The sequence below is a fragment of the Caenorhabditis remanei genome, chromosome I (assembly GCF_010183535.1).
Source record: "Caenorhabditis remanei strain PX506 chromosome I, whole genome shotgun sequence".
Taxonomy (NCBI): domain Eukaryota; kingdom Metazoa; phylum Nematoda; class Chromadorea; order Rhabditida; family Rhabditidae; genus Caenorhabditis; species Caenorhabditis remanei.
In genome coordinates, this window is record NC_071328.1 from 10,342,570 (window position 1) to 10,367,869 (window position 25,300).

Here is a 25,300-nt window from a genome sequence, read left to right on the forward strand (position 1 = left end):
AACAAAGATTATGTTACGTAACCACCACTTTTTTCACTTCTTATTTTCGAACAGAAGTTTTTTGAACACTGATATCAGAACTATCGTTTTGTCCTCGCTTGTTGGAATCTGTGATGAACGAAAACATTTCTAAACCAAAAAAAAACCAAACAGACATTATATAGTTTGGTTCCTATATGTCTGTTTACCTACATTTGAGAAAGTAATCGAACGAAGGTACACAAACGAAACTTCTTGCTTTCAGTTGGAGAAAACCCTCAACTAACTTGATTTGAATACTTTTTTTAAATTAAAGATTCTCATAATTTTTTGTATCTCTTGTTTACTCAGTAAACTTATAAATCAGTAAAAAGCATGAGCACATGTTTTTTTCTTTCCTTTCTCTCATATTTCAGTTGAGTATAATTCTTAGATCCACCTCCAACAACAACAACAACTCTCAATCATTTTCAGGTAGTCAGAAATGCTACTAAAAGCATTATTCGTGTTGCTCTTGGGCCTTTCGGTTCAATTTGTTTTCAAAACTTTGTAAGTTTTTACCCAGAAGAACCAAAATAAGTACATATTTACTTTGTTAGGTTGATGATGGATATAAACAAAAGAGTGTATAATCATCGTCCAGGAGAATGCAGAAAAGTTGAAGGACCAAGTAAGTCTACTTCCTTTTGACGCGAAAAACAGTTAAATTTTAGGTCAAGGATCTGAAGACTTTGTCTGATGTAACAATCTGATGTAACATGGAAAGGAGAGATTTACCTTTACGATCTTACGAAAAGAACCTACAAAGCAGAGTTGATTCCTATTCTAAATTTAGAAGATGAAGAAGGATTCTACCCACACGGGCTGTCCCATTGGGTTATGAATGATGGAACTATTCGATTATTTGTTGTCGTTCATTCGAAAACTTTCAAACATTCCGTTGTGATTCTGGATTATGACGATAGGAAACAACACTTGAATCACGTAAAAACGATACGAGATGATACATTTATCCGACCAAACGATATAGTGGCAACTGGAGAGAACTCGTTCTTGCTCTCTAATGATGGAGGTGCTCAGACTGAATTGGGAAATATGTGGGAAGTTATCAGTGGATTTTATAGAGGAGGAATAGTGTATTTCGATGGGAACGTGAGTGAGCTTGCACGTAAATTGCTTCACTTATTCATTTAAACCGCCAGTTTTTTTTTAGAAATCACATTATTTGATGGAGAACCACGTGGCAAACGGAATTTCCTTGTCTCGAGATGGTAACACACTTTTCGTGTCGCATATCAATCAGGAGACAATTGGAGTTTATTCCTGGAACCAAGAAAAAATTTCCCTGAAGAAAATATCCGAAATTGAAACTCTCACTGGTTGTGATAATTTCTATATTGACAAAGATAATCACATGTGGACGGTTTGTAGATCAAAATTTGATTCTTTAAAAAATATTTTTAATAGGGTTGCCATCCAGTAACGAAAGATGTTCTTGCTCACTTTGGAAATCGTTCGGATCCATCTCTTTATGGCCCATCTCAAGTTCTTCGCATCACATTTTCGAAAGGCTGAAATGGTTGAAGTTCTTGCTGATGATGGAAGGCTAGTTTCTGCAAGTACAATCGCTTTTCCTTTTGATGACGGAAAGCAAGTTTTGATCGGAACTGTTGGACGTCACCCTGTTCATTGTGATGTAGCTGTCCCATTAAGTTTGTATTAGAATGTATGGTTTATGTGGATTATGGCACTTTATACTATTCGAATATCACAATGGAAATAAATAAGTTTAGTTGGAAAGAGACAATTATCAGTCATGTTTTCTTATGAATTGGACAATATATCCTTTGGAAGTCATAATGGAACGTTTGCGTACCCATACCGAATAGCGAGACAGCCATGTTGTCTCGAAAAGAGGGCTGCACACTGCTTTTTGGCATCCACTGTCAATCTGAAAACAGAAAATAATTTATATGAGTCAGTCTTGTTTCTATTTACGACGAAATCATTTTTTTCGAGAAAAAATTAGAATGAGACTAATCTGAGAACTAGTTACAATTAGAGTTATAAATAGATCGGAATATTTTTATTATCCCTTATTCTTAGCATCACTCACCTCACAAAATGTCTTGAAAATATTATTAGTTGGGAACGGGGTAGGATCATTGTGAACTAGAAGTTGAACATCATGGTCATTGGCTAGAGCTTGCAATTCTGGGGGGACTTGACAGCATCCGTCAAGTCGTACATGATTGATACTAGGTTTAACATCAAAATGCTCAAGAACTTCTTTTAGTTGACGTGCAGAGAAATCAGAAACTCCAATTGAAGCTATCTCCGAAGTTTCAACAAGTTTTTCCATGTACGTGTACAAAGGCTTCACTTTTTCGAACCAACGACGGTGTTCATCGTCTTCAGATTCTCCGTCAATAAGGTCTAGTTCAGGGAAAGACAGAATGAGAACCTGAAAATCGAACCTATTTTATGTTTAATTCTTCTAAATAACTCAATACCTCAATATCTTTAGTCTTGAGTTGTTCCTTTAAACTAGTTACAGCCTGGTCAATCTGTTGAACATCCCATGCTGACAGAAAAACCTTCATTGTTATTTTGATTTCATCTCTCTCATAGTTGTCCATATGATCATTGTCGCATAGCAACAAGCAGCTGTTTTCCTAAATACGAGTTGAAATTTTTTAGCTTGCAGTTACATGAATCACTTTGAAATCCGCAGCGATTGGATTTGAGCTTAACTGGAGGTCGAGACATGCGGATAGCTCTTCTGCTGACGTTTCGAATCGACGAACCTGATAAGTAGAAATGGTTGTTATGTGCGTTCATGGGAGAAGTCCCTTTTTAAAGAAAAAACAACATCATGTTTGCAATATAATGCTTTATTCGAGAATCAATTTCGTAAACCCCCTTCCGAAATGTCAGGAAACACGTATTTCTTTTCTACTGTTCAATTTCGTCACAGGTTTTTTAAATCACACACCCTTTTTTATTCTCTGTCTCACATACACTAGAAGGTCGTCTTGTTGGATTCTACAACTTCTTACCTTCAACTGGGTGTATCCATTGACATTACCGGTGTGAAGACGGAATCGGGTCAAGGATGAAAGGTTGCTCAAAAATTGGTGGCAGTACGTCATCTTGTAGAACTGCTGAGCTGAAATAAAAGCTTTTCCGAGACGAAATGGGACAGAAAAGGAGAACTGAAGATAGAAAGAGGCAAATAGAGCCCTCCAGTGAGTCTAGCAGCTTTGTTTAAAGAGTGCGGGTGCTACGGCTGGCTCGCAGAAATGACGATGGAAACAACATGACAAAAAGGAATTGTCATCATTTTTAGCTGACGCTCTCTAATTCTCTGTTTCTTTTCTAGAAATTATCTTCATTCTTCGTCTGACGTCTCCTATTTCTCATCACTCTCGCAGACCTTATTTTCATCAAGCTGCCATTGGGAACCACATCCACACACAGCTGAACGAAAGGCTAGTGCGATGTAATCTCAAATACGTCACTTGCCAAGTAAAGTGATAAATCAATGTTTGAGTTAGATTAAATCGGTTAATGTAAATACGGCTACAGTAATAACAACTAACTGGAAACGCACACTTGTAAATAATAAATGCCAATATTCTGAACAGAAAAATGTAACAATAAGTATCTAAATAGCGAGGTATAAGAAGAAAATGAAGAACACAAACTTAATGATTCAAGGTTTTCCTGGGACTGATGAAACAACTATTAACTAGTCATTTCTGCGACGTAATTCTGTTTCAAAACCCTCTCGACAAACGCGAAAAAGAAAAAAAGAGATACCGCTGTGAAGAATGATAAGTTTCGCTAGCTGATGAAATCATTCACATATTTCTTCGACTTGACATGAAGGTCGTTGTCTGCCATGAAAATTTAAATGCATTTGGTGCAAATAATTTACCCTCAAACTTTTCTGAAAATATTTTGATGCTGGTACAATTTTCATTCTTCTACAAATCTTGCACTAGGAGTTTCGGAATTTGAGCTTATTCCATTTAACGCATACGTTTCTAGATATTGCTTACTATTGTATAATTTCATACCAAGAACACCAATAAACCGTCTCATTTCGATGGTAAAATGAAATGGGCGTGCCCGAACGATGTTTGAACTGGCGGCGCAGTTAGATCTGCAGGTTCTCTCCACCGTAACCCTCCTCCCATTCATTCATTGATTTTCTCATTTTCGCATCGTTTCGTTCAGTGTTCTGACGCGTCGATCCCAGTTCATCGATTTATATTCCAACCAGTCTTTCATAAACTAATTCAGGAGTGTCTCAACGAAAGACGCCTTCTCTTCTCTTCGTGCTCGGCTGCGGCCTCACTCTTTTTCTCTGCTGGGAGATATCGATTTTTTAGTCGATGCGCTTGCCGCCCCATTTCTTTTTACACAGCCTGCGCATTGCCTGCTTGTCTTCACAATTTTCTATTATTTTCCTTCACTATACGCTTCGGGTTACATATTTTAATTTAAAATTCTTTTTTCGTTCACGTTGATTTTTTAGGAATGTTTTCGAAATTATTTCTATCATTTTCTATAAAATTTCGTAAGCTTCTTTCTTGAATATGTCGTATCCTCTAGTGTGAGCTTTTGAGAATGTTAAAATCGGTTAATTCTTTGTTTTACAGTGGTGAAATAATGGCTTGTGGACTCGCACTGAAAAGACCTCTGCAACACGAATATGAGTCTTTTTTAACCGATGAATCATACAATGGGGAAGCTAAGCGAGCAAGAACCCAGTGCCCTCCGTTTCGTGCTCAAATGGGAACAATCGCCGCTACACTGCCATCTACCAGTACATTTGCTCAGAAGTTTAAAGAACAGGTAAGCATAACAACGGTTACAATCGTGTCATATATTCCTCGTTTAGCGGATCTATTCCTTTTCGAGCTCATAATGACACCATATTAATGGCAGAGTTGCAACTTGTTAGAACTTTGTAGTTCTAGCTATACTCTTTTCTGACCACATTTATTGAAGTTAGAATCCAAATAACGAAAACTCGTTTATTATGGGTCGTAAATATACAGCGCAAAACATTTATAGATACAATTTTCAGGAGGAGAGCGTTTTTCAAGCAGCCACAATCATGACTCGCTTATCCAGAAATCAGCTGAAAACCTACCTTTGTTCGGAAGTAAAAAATCTTCGTAAACGGAAGGCACTTCCTCGCGGCAATGATTGTGATGATGATGGAGAACAGAGAGGAGATGGATGTTCTTCTAGTTATTCTAAAGCATACAGAGCTCCTTGCTCCCCCAAGGTAATTTTTTCGTCTTTCAAACTGCTAATACTGTGTCTGTTATTCCTTTAGGAGGGTTAAAGTACTTCCTTGAGCTCAATCGGACACTAAAAAAACGGCAGATAGCAACTAGTCTGCTTCGTATCAACGAACGGGCTTTACTTTATTTCTGACTACACGCATTCAATAATGTTGAAATCTATCATTAAAACACCTCTAATCAGGATCTAAGATAATTCATCTCGTTTCAGTCAGAGTCCGATTCCGAAGGCGAAGCACCATCTACGTCTGTCACCGAGCGCACCAGCAACAAACGCGAGTTCACAATGGCCAACGTTCAAATGATCTGCGAGCGTTTACTCAAAGAGCAGGAGATCCGTCTTCGAAACGAATTCGAGGTTGTCTTGACCAAGAAACTTGATGGTGAGTGGTGGGAAAGAGGATGAAAAGTTAACATTTTTGTATTCAGAACAACATCAACAATATGTTCAGTTTGCGGCCGAGCAATTGAATTCAAAGTGTGTCAGCACCGGAGATGACTACTCGTATTCCTACCTTTCTTAAATTACTTCGTCATAAACAACAATACCACGCAGTCATCGTTACCCCCTTTGCCTTTTCCTCAGAATTACAACCAAAACTAAATGAAGTTCGAATCACTTGCTTTTTTTCCGCCTTGTCTTCTTTCTTTTTCACAACTAAAGACTATTCCTCTTCCCCACAGTTTCTCGCTCACTGGTACTTTTAATTCTAAGCGGTTATCTCGTTGGTTTCGTCCTTGATTTTTCCGCCTCCATTTTTCCGTCGCCTTCGACTTTATAACCTTTCCTAGGCATTGACTGTATGAGGCCTTTTTTTATTATTGTAATTAGAAAAAGATTAGATTTTCTTAGCTTTTGTTTACACAATATCATAATTTTGATCGATATTTGCAATGCGCCAACCATTTTCGCTGATATATTGTGATAATCTCTGTGAGCAAAGTTTTATTCATCAAAATTAGCTCACGTTTAAATCTTCATTTGACAAATACTTCTTTTTGTTTCCTTTTATTTTACCTTTCTATCGCGTCTTATTATGCCTTCACTACATTGCTTTCACCTCATCAAATAAAGTGTGCTCTTCAAACGCAATAAAGTCACAAGCAAGCATGTTCAGTTCATCAATTTACTCCTTAGGTACAATATAATATTTCAAATACTTATATTTCCAGTAGGAACATGCAAGTGGTTGGGTTGATTTCGGGAGGTAAGGATAGCTGCTACAATCTCATGTGTGCCGTTCGTGAAGGGCACAAGGTAGCGGCTCTGGCTAATTTATACCCACCAAAAAGTTCGAAAACTGATGAACTGGACTCGTACATGTACCAAAGTGTCGGAGCAGATGGCGTCGAGGTGAGCACTGAAAACACTTCCTATTTTAAAATTTCATCAAGCGATTACGAAAACGCTTTTCCAATTTACAGAGGTTTACTTTTACGAATACTCGAGATTTCTGTATACCGGCATATCTAGAAAGCAAGCTCTTTTCAGCTATATGGAGAGGCAATGCAACTTCCATTGTATCGTCGAGAAATTAGCGGTCAACCAAAGAATCAGAAAGCAGACTACGTGAAAACAGATGGTGATGAAGTGGAGGATCTTTATGAACTTCTAGCCGAAGTTAAAAAACATCACCCAGAAGTGAGAGGCGTTTCGGCTGGAGCGATTCTCTCAAGTTATCAGAAAGTTCGCGTAGAAGATGTATGCCGGAGACTCAATCTCACTCCTCTGTGTTTTCTTTGGGAGAAAGAACAAAACGTAAGCTTCGCTTTTTCAAAGGAAACAAAACTCAGGTGACTCTAGAAATTGAAACAATACATCTCAATGCTTTTTGAGCATCACATCACTTTCATATTGTCATAGCAACCGTTATGCAACTGCGATATTCATAAACCTGCATAAATAAATATTATATGAGATTTTAAATGATTACTATAGTATACTCCAATTTCCATACTACGAAGCTACGAAGCACTAATCTAGGCATCCACACCTTTAAAATTATGACTTCAACCAGAAGTTATTCAGTTCATAAAAATCCTAAATATCTTCCAGTCTCTTCTTGCCGAAATGATTGAAAACGGAGTAGATGCAATTCTCATTAAAGTAGCTGCCATTGGACTCGGCGAAAAGCATCTCGGAAAAACGCTGTCTGAAATGGCTGCAACTATGAAGACTCTTCAAGACAAATATGGAGTTCACCCATGTGGCGAAGGCGGCGAATTTGAGTCATTTGTTCGAGATTGTCCACTTTTCAAGAAAAGAATTGTGATTGATGAGACTGAGGTATTCATTCGTTCACCAATTGATTTCTTCTCTATTCAGTTATTTCAGACTATAACCCATCAAGACGACCCGGTGGCTCCTGTATTTTATCTTCGTCTCAAAAAAATGCACTTGATAGACAAATAAGTGTCTGAAAAGATTGTTTCTGTTGTTAAATTTCTCTGTTAATAAAATTGTTCGTGCCTGCTAATTCCGGTCGTTCGGTATTAATATGAAATACGGGAAGATCAAAATGAAACTTTATTGTAGAGAACGACAGAAACGGTCAGGTATATTATTGACCAAATAATTATTAGACGACAGTATTTAAATTAAAACAGGGACAGAGAAAACGAAAGGGGAGTAGTAATGTTTTAAAGAAACATGAATGAGTTGAAATAAAAATAAATATACTGGATAATGTTTATGGGATGTCATCAGGAGCATCCAAATCCCGGTATGACACCGGCTGACGGCGTGGTGCATCATCGAAGTAACGTCCACCGCGTCCGCCGAGACTGTGGCGAGGTGGAAACTGAGGTCGACGTTCATACGATCCATTACCAAAGGAACTCCCTATAAAAGAACCATGAGGAAAATAAAGTTATAAGAAGGGAAACTTACTTCCACCGCCGGCGCCTCGGTCATCTTCCCGCTCTCGTCCATATCCGCCACGATCGCCACCTCCACGATGCTCATCTCTCGAAATTTGTTTGGGTTCGAGATCCACAGGCCTTTGTGCATCAGCTAAATAATTGTTGAAAAACTCAGCTTCTGCTTTGGCCTCTTCTAGCTTGTCTTCATGTTTCGACTGCAAGTGTTTCCGGATGAACTCCGGCCCTTTGAATTTCTTGCCGGAAAGTGGGCACAGCCATTTGTCCTTGGCCAATTCGACCGTGTTCTTCATGATGAAAGCCTCAACTTCTCTGAAAATAGATTATAATTCGGTTCGAAAGCATCAGAAATATTGGAAGAGCATGAAAAACAACTCACTTCTCGCCGTCTTTTTTGCCCATCTTAACGAGTTCTTCTTCGCTGACATATTGTTTCTCGATCAAGCCTTTGTCGATACGAGTGTTGAATCCTGAGATAAAGTCATTCACAAACTTCTGTGGAACAACGAGCGTTCCATCTTCATCTGTGGTGATTGAAGCTCCAGAAGGTGGTTGCCCACGGACGTGAATGAGACCGCATCTGTTAGGCATTGAATCCTCTTGAGCATAATGACCATGATTGTAGAAATCGATAGAGTGAACAATACGGAGATACACTATAAGCAGATCTAGTGCTTTGAGAATAGCATCGTCTCTTTCGTAACGCACTTTTTCAGGTTGAGCGTCTCCTCCGTTTGATGCTCCCAATAACTCGGCCTCTTCTTCGCTGATATCGTTCAAAGTATCTTTTGGAACAAGTGATTTAACCTCTTTGATTACTGGATTTGTTGATGCTCCTACCAAGTCAACTCCCATACGGATGTCCATTTCGCGATCGTTCTCAGGTTCATCAGCAGCATTGAACAGTCCGATTTTCTTATCGTAAAGAGCAGTCAATTTAACAGCCAGCTTCAAATCATTAACAGCCACTTGTTTATGCGCAGCAATGCCGTTGTTAGTGCGAACACGACGAGTAATATCACGATTGATGATAGCGTTCAGATCAGTTTCACGTAGACGATGAGCGTTGAGTGCCCAACAAATCTCTTTAATGTTGACGTCTCGCTTGAAAGTGGCCCACCCACGTCTATAGAATCTTCTTTCGGCAATTCCGTCAGTAAGAGCAAGACGTAAAAATCCTGGACTTCTTTTGCAAAGATTCTCGAGCTCTTCGTAAGTTAAACCTGGTGGAATATTTCTCAGAAAAACAGAGCATGTCTTGTGGATGTTGACCTTGTTAGAAGCTTTCTCAGTTCCGTCTTCAATTGCTCCTTCTTCCAATTCTTCTTTGGGAGCTGTTTCCACAATTGCAGCAGGCTCTTCTTCGGTCTTGTCCGATCCATTACTTTCTTTTTTGACATCAGCAAGTGACTCATCATCCAATTTCTGAGAAAGAACAGCTTTCAGTTCTTCATCAGATCCATTTTCCAATTTGACCACAACTGAAAACCGGATCGTTAGAGTTTAATAAATGTTTTAAATTCGATTCTTACCCGAATCAAGCATTCTAATGATTGCTTCTGCATCACCGAAATCGAGAGTGAATTTATCGAACTGTCCTTGCTCTCTAAGCTCATTGAAAATTTGCAACCGTTTCTGCACATTCTCCAAATGAGCTTCTTTCTGCTTTTTCGCCTCTTCCGGCTTGTACTTCAGACGGAACCTAAATAAAATTATGAAAACAGTCGCACACCAATACAATAACGGAACATTTGAAACAGAAATTGATTGGATTGAACATATGGCATCCTTGCCGTGAAAGTACAAAGATTCGAAAATTCCGTTTGTTTTTGACCGCGGCATAATGCGCCTCTGGTCTCGCTTCAATTCCTATAAAAGCTGAAAATTACCATTCTTCCTCTTTATGTGCACGGAAGAACCGTTCAAGTTGATATTTTTTGTGTTCGCCTTTGTATTCATTATACTTTTTGCTCGCATCTTCCTCAGAAATATCATCTTCCTGATTACCAAGAAATTTCTTAAATGATAACAAAGGACCAGAATAAATACTTTCAGATTCTGACGGTAAATCAGCACCGTTACCAGAACGGTCTCCACGATTTACCGGATCGAACCCATCGTCTCCTTCACTGAAAGATAACAATAATCAATATTAAGAAATAGAAAGTCATTACTCACTCTCCACGGCTTCTTTTCACCTGGTAATCATCTCTTCGTCCAGCCGGTCTTTTGTTGTCGTATCGTGAATAGTTTCCGCCACCACCATTTCGTCTATAACTAAAAAAAATAATTAATTCAATTACCCTGAACAATTTAGTAGACAAACCTATCATCGTCTCGACGTTCTCGAGCAAATTTGTCGCGGCGACGATCACCATCATCATCAGAATCCATCATTCCTGAAAGAAACTAAATTTAAACAACTTAAATAGACCAGAAGAAAATCGATTGAAAGATGAAATAAATAGGTAGAGTAAATTGTGAGCAGATGAAAAGAGATAATGAATAAAAAATCGATCTCTCAATATCTGGACGCGGTAAACGAGCAATATTCAAATGTGTCGAGCGTTGCAAGTCCGGCATGGTTAAAGAGGTGTGGTCAGCAATTGCAATACTGCGGCGCAAAAAAGTACAAAATTTTTTCTTGTCTGTATTCGAAAAACTTTATATATAGATTTCTTTAGAAGAAACGACTGAATTTGAGACTATTGATGCAGAATGAGCGATATTTCGTTAGATTATGAAGGTAGTTCAAACAGTTCTCGTGCTTCTTCGAGAGAGGTACTTCAAAGTAATACAAAGTATTTCCGTAACCATTGTGTTTTCAGAATAAAAAGAGAAGATCGAGAAGCAGAAGTGACAGTGGATGCGATGACAAGCCTATGTGGAAATCAAAAAAGTAAGTTTTTCATAATTCATCTCGAAAAAAGAATGGTTTTCATCATCAAATTCGCATATATTGTTTTCAATTCAGATCTTCGGACCGTAGTCGCAGTTCCAGTCGATCGAGTCGGTCCAGCTCAAGATCTCAATCTTCTAGTCCAGCTGTGAGAAGCCCATCACCAAAACGTAAAAGAGAACCAATTCGAGCTCCCAGTCCTTCACCACAACGCAAGCATCGTGATTCTCCAAGAAGACGAAGCCGATCACCTGAAAAACGTCGTTACCGTAGGAGTCCATCTCCACAAAGATGCAGAAAAAATTCTCGTTCCCGATCTCGTGAAAGAAAAAGAGTCTCACGAAGTCGTTCTCCACAACCAGCACGCAGACGCCCCTATAGAAGTCGTTCTCCCCCACCGAGGAGACATGATTCCAGAAGTCGCTCCCCACCTCCGCGACGCCAGCAGCGCTCAAGAAGTCCTCCACCAGCTAGGAGACGAGATTCGAGTCGCAATCAATCTCCAGGTGGTAGGTCACCATCAAGGAGAAATTACAGACGACAGAGGTCTAACTCGAGATCTCCCCTTGAAAATCGTAGAGATGCCGAAGAGAGAAAAAGAGATGAAATGTGGATGGCGTAAGTGTTACATGAATAAAATGAGGGATTCTAATCGGTTTTTCTTTTCAGAAGACGTACCGAGCGAGTCGATATTCAAGCAGCTGGCTTGAATAGTATTTGGGGTCACTCACCCAGCCAAGCAGAAATTCAAGATACTTATAAACTGAGAGTTGCTGCGGAAGAGATTCTAGCTGAACACATAAAGAAAGGAGAGGAATTAAGAGAAGACAGAAGAAAAGCCAAAAAAAGAGAAATGCGAGCGGTTAGAAACGTTTCAGAAGACGATTCATCGACGTCTTCCGAATCTGATGACAGTGACAGAGAAGTAAGAAAAAAGAAGAAAGTGAAAAAATCCAAAAAGAGCAAAAAGGATAAGAAGAAAGATAAAAAGAAAGGAAAAAAAATGAGTAAGGAAAAAGAAGAACGACGAGCAAGACGAGAGCAAAGAAAGAAAGAAAGGGCCGAACTGAAACGAAAAATTAACAACCGATCGGATACTGAAGAGGAATGGGAGGAGAAGCAACCAGAAAGAATTTCTGGAACGATCGGAACATGGAAAGAAGGAAGCATGTCACCGACACCAATTCTTCCAGAACACATAAAACAACGTGATCAAGGTGGTGCTTTCGAAATAGAGAAACCAGGAAACTATGGAAAAGATTTACTGAAGGGAGAAGGAGCAGGAATGGCAGCTTACGCAGCTCGAGGTGAACGTATCCCAAGACGTGGAGAGATCGGATTGTCATCTGGAGAAATTGCTGAGTACGAGAAAGTCGGTTATGTCATGTCAGGATCAAGACACAAGGCAATGGAAGCGACACGGTTGAGAAAAGAGAATCAAGTGAGTAGTAAAGAGAAAAACTACACATTATAATCCCTTGATGTTACCAAAGATTCCACCATTTCGTAATGCTAATTTTCCTTGTTTCAGATTTTGACAGCCGAAGAAAAACGACTTCTAAGTGGAGTTTCAATGGAGGCCAAGAAAAAGAAAGAAGAAGCTGTTTTGGACCAATTCCGAAGCTTGATTCGCAACAAAAATATGCGAAATTAATTGAATTCCCTTTTTCGTCCCAGTTTCATCAATTATTTTGTTTTCAACCCGTAACTAATTTTCTTGTTGATTTTTAATTATTTAATGAACAAAATCATGAGAACAACCTGTGCATTTGTAAGAAGTCCCTATTCTAAAACTTAGTAATTCCTAATATCCTATCAATTCTTTCTCAAAAACACATGTTGCTGGGAAGATTGATGAAGAGGTCCCTTTCGCTTCGACCTAAATCGATGACTTCCGTTTGAGTTTGTTTTCACCTTGAGACTGACGCCAGTTTGTCGCGAAATTCAAATATTTCTGACACACATTCATCCATCTCTTCTCAAAACGTCTTTAATGTACATAATACATGAATCTCCGCTCAAATACAAAAAACGGGAGGAGGTGGGTGTCATTTCCGATGAAGGTTCGTACTGTACTTTCTAACGGAAAAGTGATTGGAAAACGACACGATGCGAATAAAATAAATTAGCATATTTATTGAAGAGGAAAGGCGCAAATCAAACGAAAAACGATGAGAATGAGAGGAGGCAAAAAAGTAATTAGAAAACAAGGGTAATTGTACATATTCAGAACTAGGAGAAGAGTTGACCCGCAAATGAAAACGAACTGATTCCGACTGATAAAATATATTCTCACTGAGAAAAGAGAAGAAAAATGGTTGAAGGAAGTTATATATTACTTTTTGAATATTAAACTTTTAGGTGGAGTCCCATTACACGTGGAAATCCAACGATGTTGTATACAATCTTTACAGACTAAATTGCAGCACCAAACGAATTCGCAATCGCATTTCACTCGGACCACTTCGTGACGGATCTGAAAATAGTCTTTTTCAGAGTTTGAATAGTTTGTGATGGATTTTACTATATGATTTTTATTAAGGGAAAATACCAGTCATCAGGAATCTGAATCCGCTTTAAACTACTATATTTTACGAAAGTTTCTTATTTGAGGTATATATGTTTTTTTTTAATTCATCAGTTCATTTAGGATAAGGCAATATTTGTTATCCGATCAGATATGTAGCCCAATCTAACTTCATTGTTAAATTATATACAGAAAGACTTTCAAAACCTTCAGAGTTCATAACTTATCGAAAAACTCTGAAACACTTACACTGAACCCATTCCCACAACATAATCTGTCGCAATCTCCTTGAGTATGTGTCTCATTTCTCCAAGCACAAACCCTTCCTGCTACCGATTTCGACTGCAAGAAAATTAGTTGAACTGAAGATAGCTGCTCCAAAACTACCTTGCAAACATCTGGAGAAGCCTCCAGGTAGATCAAATCAGTTGTCTTTACAACAGAGTCATCCGTGTATAGTTTAGCTCTTGCATATCTGAAATAAAGAGAACGAAGATAACTGGGAACAATAGATTTTCCCACTTCTCTACTAAATAATCAGTGATATGTTCCAGTGTTGCAGTCCTTTTCCAACATGTTTTCTGTTGACAAGAACCAGAGACTCCGTGACATTTACATGATGATATCAAAGTTTTCTTTATCGCCTGAAATGAAAACCATCAGGATTACAGGTATAGAAACTATCAGATATTCACCAATCTACCAGCTTTCAAGTTGTGTTTTTCCACTTTACGCAACAAAGAATTGACGGCGCCGACCTTTGTGAGCAGCTTCCGACTGGCCGTTATTCCGTGTTGAACACCATGTGTACATCTACAACAACCGGATCTCATTACTTTTATTTCAATGTTCCCTTTGACCTACCCGCCGAATTCATACTCATTCTGTCCCATGTGATTGTTACACGCACAATCGTCAATCCATCCTTGTGCGCAAGCTGTCGCAACACCCCATGCAGCAGATGCAGACGACAACGCCCAGATTAAAGAAGATTCACGAAAACCTCAATTTGAATAATTCAGATTAGATTCAGTCAAGTTTAAGTCTATTACCTTGGCGTAATAACGGAGGATCATGCATTATATTTCCAGCTTCAGAACAGTCCCATTGCTGAAATCTCAGTCGGTTTGCACAGTTTTGAAGTCCTTCTTGAACTCCTTCAAATGCTGAGATTACTGTAGATGGATGAGAACGACAAGCCAATTGAATAGCTCGAAGTGCTCGGGAATGTAGAAGATCTGATGGGCAACCCTGGAATGAAATTGAGTGTTTCATGAGTGAAAGGAACTCAAAAAACTGTCCGATCAAGTAATTAAGGATCAATTCCGTTTTTATGATCAGTTTCGAAATGGTTCTCAATGCCGATGACTCAGAAGAAAACGATGAGAAATCCGAAAGGGATCAGATCAATTTCGAAATAAGAAAATCAAAAGAGAATTAAAATGAATCAAAATGAACGCTCAATTGCTATGTGGGTAGAATAGAAAAACATAATTTCCGTTCGGCATAAAAAACAAAAACATGTAATCATACCTGTTTCAGAATATTAGGTTTCGGTGGTTGCACAATCTTCCCCCCACGTGGAATTTCGTTTGTTGCCAACGAACAAAGAATAAAAAAAGTAGAAAGAGCTGTCGATCGAAAGTAAAAATCAAGAAATAGAGCTCGCATCACGCTGTGTCACCTCAGAAAGTGCGTTTCTTGATTCTCTTCGTTTTGTTTCGTCTTTCACCTTTCTTTCATCCACACACTATTTCCGGTACAACGAGACACATCAGCCCTTACCGTACACCTTCAGAGGGAACCTGACATCGGACGAAAAGTGGGCGGAGTCTGTCTCGAAGCAAAAAGAAGGTGGGATTTTGTTGATTTTCTTGGGGTTTACGACGTGAAAATCGGGTCTATTTTCTAAGGAGGAAACCGTCTTTCTTTGATGTGCGTTGAAAACGAAGACAAATTTTTATGGCTCTTCTGCGCAAAAATCTTATTCAGACCCCTCATCTTCTGACCAATTATACCATAAAACATAAACGAAGTGCGTCGATTTTTAATTGTTGGCAGAAGAGTAAAGGAGAAACCGATTAAGAAAAAAACTATCTGAAGGGGATAATGGACCCGATTCGTTCTCATTTTTTCTGAAACACTTCTCAATTATCGGCATTAACCACCTGATATATAAAATCTGAATTTCCGTGAAGAAAAGATGTTCAGGAGCATGGTCTCCCCGAGAAATAAAAATTCTACTACTTTTCTAGTTTAATCCAACATATTCTTTTTCCAGAAATCTTTGTTTTGTACTTTTTCCCTTTTCATCAAATTTCATTTCCTCTATCATAACATTCCTCAATCGGGGTGTTTTCTCTCTCTTCCGTTGACTAATCAAAACGAAATTGGAGGTAGAAAGGAGGAATCGTCTCGCATCGTAAAACGGACACAAGATTGGATTGCCAATATAAATGTGTGTGTCTACGCGTCATACTGTAAGAAGGGAAAACGATATATACAGAAAAAATAGACGACCTCGAATAACAGTAATCTGCAATTCTGATTTCTGTGTCATATGATTTCGTGTGTTTTTGTTTGCGTTGGTTTCATTTTATAAGGATGCATAAACCGAAAATATCAATAATTATTTTCCAGCAGTTGGATATTTTGGAGAAGGTGGTGGGTGCACCGCTGCAGCGACTGCTGGTTGAGCGTATTGTTGAGGTTGTTGAGCATACGATGAAGGAGGAATTGGATAACTGGCTGGACCAGATGAAGGAGGAGATACGTAACTCGAAGAACTGGAAACGAAAAATAAATATCATTTTTTAAAATGGAGATTCAGATTCATGGAATTGAAAGAACTGAATTCAAATTTTAGGTCAAAATTATTTTGTTAAACTCCGTAATTCTGGAGCACATCGTGAGAATCAACTTCAAGCTTGAGGTACTCCTGTAGGAATGAAAATCTTAGATCCAGAAAATTTATTGCATCCAATAGAGCATTTTAAACCTGTTCTAAACCACTTTTCTCCAAAAAAATAACGTTGAGGATTTGTTCGAACTTACTGAATTGATTTATTGAGATGAAGGGCCAAAAGCCACTAACACAATCACAGTAGAGAACAAACGAAAGCGGTAAGGAAATTAGATTAGTAGGTAGACATGTTAAGAGTGAGATAATTAGAGAAGTCAAGAAGTTTAACATTATTTCTGAAACAACGGGAGGAAGTTTTAACCGGGAAAACATTAACAGGAAGGGAATTCCTTACCATTGATTTGCTTGAGGACAGGATGGGGTCGGTGGACAACATGCACCACTGCCACCACTGCTACCTCCCATAAGATTTGGCAGACATCCAAACGAATTCCCAATAAGAATAGAACATAAAACAACTGAACAGAAATTGATTCGTGGCATAATATTTTGTGGATAACTGGCCCCAAGCTGATGCCATTTCTTTTATATCAACAGGTAGACCGGATGAATTGAACGAATTATGAACACAAGAGATACACTAAAAACCGCAGAATATACTGGTCTCGGTCGACTTTTTGTGTCCAATCCGTTTCGCTTCTGATAATAATGAGGCGTGAAAACAGGGGAGGAACATTGGATTGGACAGACAAGATATTCAGAATCCGGGCGACAGAATCTGTACGATTATGTACGATTTGATGAGACATATCACGAATTTCACTAGACTTTAATGCCAAAATTAAACGAATAGAATTAAACGTGATCCGTTTTCTTTTTTGCCTAAACAAAAAAATACCTCAAGCATCACGCACTCTCTTTATTACTAAATTAGTAAACTTCAAGAAGTCACATTTCTTCATAAAATAATGAGTGCTTCCAATCCGACTCCTCCACCTCCTCATGCTAATTCTACTGCTCCAGCTGCTCCAGCTGCACCACTTCCAACTGCACCTCCCTCCACTCCACCTCCATCGGCCCCAAGTTCTACTCATCCGAATGCTGCTGCTGCTGCTCCAAGTCAAGGTAGAGTAGAGCCATGCGAGGCTAATCGTTGGACGGTTCTCGAGGCTGACGAAATGAGTTTCAAACTATCGGATATGATCAAGAAGTTGTTAACAAAAGGAACAGCCAAGGCAGTTAAATTCGACGTGAGTTGAAGGATATCTGATGTTTACTGAATGAAATGGATATTTTCAATTCATTATTTCAGTTTAAAGAAGTTCACATACTTCTCAATCGGGTAATGAAATATTATCAAAGTCCACCAGAGAAGAAGGGATTGGCTGCAGTTCCTCCTCCGCCAGCTGGTTCTGTATCCGCAACAACTTCGATTACTCCTCCAAAGTCTCCAGCTCAACCACTTCTTGAACTTCAAGCACCCGTCAATATTTGTGGAGATACCCATGGACAATACAACGATTTACTTCGTATTTTTAATGTTTGTTTGATTGAAAGATCACATTTAAGCTGTGATTTCTTTGTTTTCAGTCTTGTGGAGCTCCCACTAAGCATCAATACCTGTTTCTCGGAGACTATATCGATCGGGGTCGTCACTCTTTGGAAGTTATCATTCTTCTTTTTGCTTTGAAGTTGGCTGTTCCCAAAAAAGTGCATTTATTGAGAGGGAATCATGAGTTGAAGGCAATTAACAAGTCAGTTCTTAATTTTTCTCTTCTCTCCCATCTTTTCAAATTTTTGTTTCAGAAACTATGGGTTTTTCGGAGAACTAAAAGCAAGATTCCGCACTGGAGTTCAACAAGCAGAGTCTTTGTATATCCACTTCAATCAAGTCTTCTCCTACATGCCACTAGCAGCCATTGTTTCGAAACGGATTCTGTGTATGCATGGAGGTACGGTATGGGTATCATTAAGGATTAGAGTTAACAATGTACAAATGATGGTTTTCTGGAACGATCTTCTAAAATACAGGAATCTCTCCACATTTGCGATCTCTGGACGATATCCGTGCCATTCCTTTGCCGCTAGAAACTGCCAAATCTCATGTATGCAGATTTATTCTCATTCTTCGTTGATCATTTCAATTTACAGCTTCTTGCATGTGATCTTCTTTGGGCAGATCCGGAGAAGACTGCGAATGGATTCGAGCCCAATAAGATACGTGCCATCTCGCATATTTTTGGAAAGAAAGAGGTAGATGAGTTGTGTAAACGACTTGATATTGATCTGATTGTCAGAGCTCATCAGGTAATTTAGAGATTACTGTAATCTGCAACTGTGTTATATATCTGACAGGTCGTTGAATACGGTTACGCTTTCTTCGCTGATCGTCGCCTCATAACTGTCTTTTCGGCATCTCGTTATCAAGATGAATTGCATAATTATGCTGCTGTGGTCATTGTAAATCGAATGCTCGAATTGAGTTTCGTCCAATTGAAACCCGAAGAATTCGAGAAGAGGCGAGAGGAACAAGATAAAGCTGGAGGAGTCAATCAGGAACAAGTCACTGCGAATACAACAGAAAAATAGTGAAAACGAAGAGAAATGGAAGAAAGTGCTTGTGCCTTTTTTAATATTTCCAATTGAATGAAGAGATAGTTCAAGAGTATTAGTGTGTGTGCAAGAACGAAGACAAATATAACCGCCATTTCAAACAAAAATGGTTCCAGCCAGAATACACAACACGTAGAAAAAATTCTTCATTAAAAAACTGCATTAAACCCGAAAGATACCAGCAAATTTCTGAGAAATAAACAACAAATAAAGAGTAAATCCTAATATCTTTGAATACTAGACCTAGATTTTCCTTCTTCTGTTCGACTGTAACCGGAATCTGAATCCAATTGATCAGCCAAGTCTTTCAAATTTATCCGAAACTCTACATTTTCATTTGAAGGAATGTTTTTGAATGATGCTCCTCCAGTTGTATTAGCCAACGTTCTATGAGAATTGAATTAATTTGAATAACAAAATGTTTCAGCTTACGATAAATTTCCATGAAACGAGATCACTTTCATTTTTTCGACAGTTTCACAAACTTCTCTTTCATGGGTCTGAAGTGACCAATTTGTATTTTGAATAAATCATTTCAAACCGTTACCTTTTCGCTTATCTTCTTCGAGTACATATAACCTCTTCGTTTTTTCGAAAATCCAATCCAAAATACTTTTGAGAAGAACAAGCATATTTCAGTGATTGTGATGACTGACATTCCCAGAAACATTCCCATATTTCCTCCAATGTCACCTGAAAAATAAAGCGTTTTTTGGCTTGAAATCAAGAGAGAGTTTCCTCACTGAGAAGTTGTGTGATTGAAGCATCTTGAACTTGATTATACTCGGTGTATGCCATATCTCGGTAGAAAATATTGATCATTTGGAAGTTGGCTCTGCAAATTAGTCTATGAATACTAATTAGAAGGTATCAATTTTCACTTCATGTGTCCAACAGTCCAATTCGAGTTTTTCGCTCTGAGCCAGTTGAATGCTCCAGCAGAAAATTGGCTTCCGTAAGAGTTGTACGCCCGGAATACCAAGCTATTACATTGTTGTGCACAGCGAGTGCAACTTGGAGGTTGGAATTCAAGCCTTCCTTCAAATGAACTAGTCAATACTTTCAGATCAAAACATTAAAAATACCTTGCGTGTGGTGACTAAGTTTTGTATCAACGCAAGTAAATGTTTCATAAGGAGTGCATTCTTTTGTTGCTGTAAATTTCGAATATAGAATCAGTCAACCAAAAAAATCTACTTACTATTTTCAATATTGTACAAGGCAGGAGTGCAGCCGCAATGATCTGAATAATATTTCGCTTTGCACAATGCAAGACAATTTCCAGAGGAGTACGGTAGATTTGATTCAATTCCACTCGGATAGTCTTCTGTACAGTTTCCCCATTGATGAGAAGGTAACAAAACATACTGCAATTGCTTCTTTAGATGATTTTACAAAACATTCCAACTCACTCGATCACTGGAAATTGCAGAGTAAGCAACCGAGTTCGGAGAAACTGTGAATTCATCAGATGCCAAATGAGGAACAGTGTTCGGCGGATGAACGAAATATCGGAATCCATCGACAAATGAATTGGTGAAAAGAGCTTCCATAGAGTTGGAAGTTCCATCGAATTGTTCTTCTAAATGAGCATCCAAAGTGATAGCAAGTCCGGCCTGAATCCCAGGTTCTGTTTGTTTATGCATGAATGATTTTGGGCTTTTTGAGAGATCTATGGTGAAACATTTCCCTAATGGAGTCAGAATTGGAGTAGCCAATGCACAACAATCGAATCTGAAATGAAATTAATCCCACACTATTCCTTCTGAATCAAGCATACAATTCTCCTTGAAAAGTGCACAGTTTGATAACTTCAGTGCACTCGAATCCAGCTTCCATAAAGAATTTATCTGCTGTGAAGTCTGGATGATTCTTCTGATATAATCCCAGTTCTTCGTTGCCTTGATGCAATGTTTGTCTATCTGCAGTACCCAAAAGAGTCGGAATTTCAGTGAACCATTGCATTAGGTAATTGATCATTTCTGGGTAAACATCGCCGGTTTTATTCATTTCTGAAATTGAATTGATTCAATGAAATATCTAGTGATTTCTTTACCATTTATATAACTTTTGCGAATTGGATTCAGATTACAAACAGTCACAAGTGGAAACTCCATTCCGTCTTCATTGATCAGAAAGGAAACCTGAAAACTATTTGTTATTAAGTAGAGTCATCAATTCCAGATCACTCACATCAGAAACAGTTGGCTTCGAAAGATACTCAGAGGCAAGTATAACAACTTGCGTAATCAAAAGACCAAGGGAACAAGAAACCATTATAAACCAGAAAAGAGTCGCCCATCTGAAGAATAGCTCAATATTCCACAAATCTCTTATTCTCAATTACCGTTTTCCTTTGAATATTCTTTTCGGTCCGTGCATTGTTGTCGTTTCTAAAATGATTCATAGTGTATTTTCATCATTTTCCAATTCCACAAACCACAAAAATGTTGAGTTTCTCTGTTAACCGAAACTGTTCCTTCTGCCTTTTTCATCTTCCTTAGCTGAGAAACTGGTACTTCAATTATCATATGGGATCTAGATTCATTGTATCGAAGATTACATTGTGGTGTTGAAGCGGGTGACCTGAAAATATTAACTCAGTCCGATTCGTTCCCATATCTTTCAACTCACGGTGTCCGAGAATCAGCAGAAGATCCAGCTGTGAAGCTTACAAGATATTTATCGTCATTCTCAAATCCCTCATTTTTATATTGAGATGATATACTTGAATTCATTTTTCTGAAAGTGACAGTTTTGAACAAATTGAGTAAAAGAGGAGATACGGTAACTAAAATGGATGAAATAGTTAGCGCAAAGATAACAAAACGTTTTGATGGTTGGTGAGATTGCAGTAAAGTTTAAAAAATAATAATAGAAGAGAAGTTTCACAGCTGATAAGATAAGAAAAGGTGATAGAATGGAATTTAAAAAACATTGTAATTAACTGAATGAATGTAGAAATCAGGAAGTCGCATATGGAACACAATTGGACACTGTCAATTATAATCTGTTTGTAGAACTATCCGTTTTGTTTTAATCCCTACCTTCTGTTTCGAAAAAAAGAGAAACAATACTTTTGGAGGTTGAATGAACATTTTTAAAAAGAAGATTAGCAAGGGATAGAGTGAATTTGGATGACCTTTCGTAATTCTTCAAACATGTTGTAGTAGTAATTTAGATGTTCAGTTTAAATTTTAAATAGAATTAGCTCAATGTGAGAAATGTCTCATTTCTTCTGAACTTAGGAGATTGAAATTGGAAATGCGAGGGCGAAATGCTTAGAAGCGGGTGAGTGATTCATTGGAAATGGAAAAATGACTCGAAAAGAAACTCATTTAAACATCATTTACCCTCACTGTCATTTCCTTTTTATCAGTCTTCCATACCGTATCCCTTTCCAGCCGTTTCGCAACACAACTTCCTCTTATCAGTTAACTTTTCACACTCTCTGAATTGGGCTCAAATTGTGGATCAAATGAAGAATTGTATCTAAAGCGTAACGCCTTAAAAGGTTCTTAACGATAAGAAATGCTTATAAAAGGATGGAAAAAGTACTTAATTTTCAGTTTATTCAGTACTTCCCGAGATTATACTTTTCTCTTTTTTCTTTGGTTTATTTTCATAATCGTTTAGTTTTATGTTTTCAGACAGTTGAAAAACAAAATAAACATGACTGAAAGAGCAACAAAAACTAAAAAGAAATATAAGGGCTTGAGTCCTTTTATATGCCGTGAGTATATTCAGAAGAGGTGGAGAAAAGGTCGTACGATTCTCGATTTACAGTCATTGCAAACATGTAGACGTACATGAATCCTGACGTCTCTTCTTCCACATTATCTCTACCTTCTACTATTATGATTACTTTTCTTATTTGAATACATCTTGAATACCTGTTACTGTTAGTTTTAGAACGAGCCAATTTTGATTTATCAGAAGTTTGACCGGTGAGCTTCATAGGTCAGAAAAACCATAAGGTCAAAGAATTATTTCACGAAATTTGCATAACTTTTGAAAGAAAGATTCAATATGAGAAGAACTTTTTGATACTTACAACTGGCTTGCTATCGTTAAAGTCTTTGGTTAAAATCGGAAGATATTTATGAATCAACTTTCAATAGAAGAGACACTTCATTAAATTTACAGTTGCAATGAAACACGTTAGCAAATGCCCGAAATCGTTTCTTCATTGTGAGTAACGGGGAGCAAAATGGGCGGTGATTGGTTTCATTTATTATCTGATTTCTAACTTTTGAATTCCTCAATTTCTCTGGGATTCAATTGGAAAATCATGTGTTTGATAGACCTAATAAACAGAGCCTCACTTGATATTTGATTTCTAAAATATTCCGGAATACCCTGGAAGTGACAGAGTTCACAACTCGACAATAGGTTTCCCGAGAGATACGGTAGATGAAACTGGGTCATGTTTACATTGGAACAGAAGTATCAGAAGTTTGTTGTTTTCACAACTTCTGTTGAGGTCCTACAGATAAACATACCGTTTCGAAAGTTGAAGAATTCTTTGATTATTATGATCAGTCCTTATATCGAATTGTATTGTTTATTGACATACGAAAACAACGAAAACAACAGAGATTTGAGAGGGGCGATCCTCTTGAGTTGTGCCCAATAAGAGAAATGAACAACGAGCATTTAAAGCGAAACAGGATAAGGATGGTGGAATGAATTCCATCAGATGCTCGTTTTCACTGAAAATATTTTTCATTTACATGGGATAATTTTCAACAGGGCATGATCTTTTTCTCCCATTTCTGCGGATTTGCTCCTTTCTATTCTTAATATTCTTCTTTTCATCTAGTAAATCTTATTTTGTGAATCGCCGAATCGTTGAAATTGTGGTCTACCGGAACCCCTTCTCTCGCATTCTCCGCTCGATTCAGCGTTATTATTCTTGTGAAGGTTTTCTGGATTACGGTACTCTCCACGTTGAAAAACCCTTGAAGATAAGTGATCATAATTTTGAAGCTTCTCCTTTATCTACAACTGATTCTTTACTGAGCAAATGTTGAAAATCTGAAGAGCACAAATGCATACTATTTCAACGACTAAACTTTTCCTTCGTTTTGCACGATTATCAGAATGGCACAGACAGTGACCAACACATTAAAACGATGAGTTCAAACCGACAAAGCCATAAAATCGCCGTCATGACGTCGTTTACGGTAACTGACCAGTGCGTGCACTCAGGTCATTTCAAACATGACAAATCGGTTTTACGATATGTTCGTTTAAAAAAGGCGCCAAAAATGTGTAGTCTGATAAAATTTTTCGTGCTTTAGAGTTGAAATAACCCGACAAAGAGCTGAGTTTGGATGGAAGAGTGTAGTTGTATTCGTGTGATGATTTTCCTGGAATTAGACGACTTAATGAATAATAGTGTGAATACTCTGTGGTTGACAATTGGCTTAAAATTGTTCAGAATAATTACGTTCTCGGAAGTTTAGATCTTGCATTGAATTTGTTAACAAGATGCCATTTTTTCTTACAACTGAATGCCAATAACAGTTACGATTAACCATACATAACAGTTTATATTTTAAAGTTTTGATTGTTCTTTTTCAACACGATTTCTTCTTCAAAACCATATTCAAATAACTTGAGTTGATGCTAAAAATAGAAAAGGCAGTTGCCCCATTTATTTGTTTTCGCATTTCCTGATATCAATTTTTCAGCTACGAACTGATAAGAATGTGTGAGCTGTTAAAGGGTGCCGCCTGGTGCGCTCCTCTGTTTTTCTTACTCTGACCGGTCACGGAGCGATCGAATCGTTTCCGGCGGACACCCATAAATGACTGGAAATCGTGGAAGAAGCAGAGAAGTTTGATGGCTACACAAAACACACCAAATGGCTGCTGAAAAAGAAGAATTCAAATAGAAAGAGAGGAGAAAGGAGGAAATGAGAAAAATATGCAGATTGTGAATAGGTATACTGTAATTGAGGGATAAGGAGAGATAACTGGCTAGTAAATGAAAGTTATATTGGATTCTTTGCTTAGATTTTTAAAGAATTTCGGTATGGTTAATTTCAAAATTACGAAAGACTGTCTCGAAAGTGTGATTTACAGAACGTCTCCACAGTTGAAGGACTACGGTAACAAGTTCGTACTTTGTTTCACTACAATCACGTTTATGGATTTGAACAATGACAATTTTGTTATGTGACAATGTGATGTTTTAAAGTTATAAAAGTACAG

The 25,300-nt window shown here is 38.0% G+C and overlaps 11 protein-coding genes across 11 annotated transcripts; 6 read left to right on the top strand and 5 right to left on the bottom strand.

Moving 5' to 3' along the window:
* Positions 1 to 463: 463 nt before the first annotated feature.
* GCK72_002231 (uncharacterized protein) lies at positions 464 to 1,554 on the top strand (the record flags this gene model as incomplete). Its single annotated transcript, XM_053723323.1, has 5 exons — positions 464 to 528; positions 579 to 649; positions 815 to 1,131; positions 1,193 to 1,402; positions 1,447 to 1,554. 5 exons carry the CDS (start codon positions 464 to 466, stop codon positions 1,552 to 1,554), a joined length of 771 nt encoding a protein of 256 aa, XP_053591968.1.
* A 235-nt stretch (positions 1,555 to 1,789) lies between these two features.
* Positions 1,790 to 3,131, bottom strand: GCK72_002232 (uncharacterized protein; the record flags this gene model as incomplete). Its single annotated transcript, XM_003104762.2, has 5 exons — positions 1,790 to 1,930; positions 2,096 to 2,443; positions 2,493 to 2,654; positions 2,700 to 2,786; positions 3,039 to 3,131. 5 exons carry the CDS (start codon positions 3,129 to 3,131, stop codon positions 1,790 to 1,792), a joined length of 831 nt encoding a protein of 276 aa, XP_003104810.1.
* Positions 3,132 to 4,583: 1,452 nt separating this feature from the next.
* GCK72_002233 (uncharacterized protein) lies at positions 4,584 to 5,824 on the top strand (the record flags this gene model as incomplete). Its single annotated transcript, XM_003104718.2, has 5 exons — positions 4,584 to 4,600; positions 4,647 to 4,842; positions 5,078 to 5,281; positions 5,512 to 5,683; positions 5,730 to 5,824. The coding sequence occupies 5 exons, from the start codon at positions 4,584 to 4,586 to the stop codon at positions 5,822 to 5,824; spliced, it is 684 nt and encodes a 227-aa protein (XP_003104766.2).
* A 656-nt stretch (positions 5,825 to 6,480) lies between these two features.
* On the top strand, positions 6,481 to 7,713 carry GCK72_002234 (uncharacterized protein; the record flags this gene model as incomplete). The annotated part of the gene is made up of 4 exons (XM_053723324.1): positions 6,481 to 6,654; positions 6,793 to 7,059; positions 7,357 to 7,587; positions 7,636 to 7,713. 4 exons carry the CDS (start codon positions 6,481 to 6,483, stop codon positions 7,711 to 7,713), a joined length of 750 nt encoding a protein of 249 aa, XP_053591969.1.
* A 277-nt stretch (positions 7,714 to 7,990) lies between these two features.
* GCK72_002235 (uncharacterized protein) lies at positions 7,991 to 10,577 on the bottom strand (the record flags this gene model as incomplete). The annotated part of the gene is made up of 7 exons (XM_003104747.2): positions 7,991 to 8,142; positions 8,191 to 8,492; positions 8,560 to 9,661; positions 9,713 to 9,882; positions 10,070 to 10,309; positions 10,359 to 10,457; positions 10,507 to 10,577. 7 exons carry the CDS (start codon positions 10,575 to 10,577, stop codon positions 7,991 to 7,993), a joined length of 2,136 nt encoding a protein of 711 aa, XP_003104795.1.
* Positions 10,578 to 10,898: 321 nt separating this feature from the next.
* On the top strand, positions 10,899 to 12,733 carry GCK72_002236 (uncharacterized protein; the record flags this gene model as incomplete). The annotated part of the gene is made up of 5 exons (XM_003104790.2): positions 10,899 to 10,961; positions 11,009 to 11,079; positions 11,155 to 11,697; positions 11,749 to 12,520; positions 12,611 to 12,733. The coding sequence occupies 5 exons, from the start codon at positions 10,899 to 10,901 to the stop codon at positions 12,731 to 12,733; spliced, it is 1,572 nt and encodes a 523-aa protein (XP_003104838.2).
* A 681-nt stretch (positions 12,734 to 13,414) lies between these two features.
* Positions 13,415 to 15,277, bottom strand: GCK72_002237 (uncharacterized protein; the record flags this gene model as incomplete). Its single annotated transcript, XM_053723325.1, has 8 exons — positions 13,415 to 13,555; positions 13,856 to 13,948; positions 13,994 to 14,081; positions 14,129 to 14,250; positions 14,302 to 14,419; positions 14,471 to 14,609; positions 14,659 to 14,857; positions 15,140 to 15,277. The coding sequence occupies 8 exons, from the start codon at positions 15,275 to 15,277 to the stop codon at positions 13,415 to 13,417; spliced, it is 1,038 nt and encodes a 345-aa protein (XP_053591970.1).
* Positions 15,278 to 16,210: 933 nt separating this feature from the next.
* Positions 16,211 to 16,537, top strand: GCK72_002238 (uncharacterized protein; the record flags this gene model as incomplete). Its single annotated transcript, XM_053723326.1, has 2 exons — positions 16,211 to 16,379; positions 16,473 to 16,537. The coding sequence occupies 2 exons, from the start codon at positions 16,211 to 16,213 to the stop codon at positions 16,535 to 16,537; spliced, it is 234 nt and encodes a 77-aa protein (XP_053591971.1).
* On the bottom strand, positions 16,236 to 16,934 carry GCK72_002239 (uncharacterized protein; the record flags this gene model as incomplete). The annotated part of the gene is made up of 2 exons (XM_003104789.2): positions 16,236 to 16,392; positions 16,864 to 16,934. 2 exons carry the CDS (start codon positions 16,932 to 16,934, stop codon positions 16,236 to 16,238), a joined length of 228 nt encoding a protein of 75 aa, XP_003104837.2.
* Positions 16,935 to 17,437: 503 nt separating this feature from the next.
* On the top strand, positions 17,438 to 19,058 carry GCK72_002240 (uncharacterized protein; the record flags this gene model as incomplete). Its single annotated transcript, XM_003104742.2, has 7 exons — positions 17,438 to 17,719; positions 17,782 to 18,009; positions 18,060 to 18,223; positions 18,276 to 18,421; positions 18,501 to 18,574; positions 18,621 to 18,776; positions 18,825 to 19,058. 7 exons carry the CDS (start codon positions 17,438 to 17,440, stop codon positions 19,056 to 19,058), a joined length of 1,284 nt encoding a protein of 427 aa, XP_003104790.2.
* Positions 19,059 to 19,303: 245 nt separating this feature from the next.
* Positions 19,304 to 21,820, bottom strand: GCK72_002241 (uncharacterized protein; the record flags this gene model as incomplete). The annotated part of the gene is made up of 14 exons (XM_053723327.1): positions 19,304 to 19,469; positions 19,515 to 19,582; positions 19,630 to 19,775; positions 19,826 to 19,917; positions 19,964 to 20,120; positions 20,168 to 20,236; positions 20,284 to 20,449; positions 20,495 to 20,816; positions 20,863 to 21,094; positions 21,139 to 21,226; positions 21,276 to 21,384; positions 21,430 to 21,475; positions 21,523 to 21,668; positions 21,717 to 21,820. 14 exons carry the CDS (start codon positions 21,818 to 21,820, stop codon positions 19,304 to 19,306), a joined length of 1,911 nt encoding a protein of 636 aa, XP_053591972.1.
* Between the last annotated feature and the right edge of the window lie 3,480 nt (positions 21,821 to 25,300).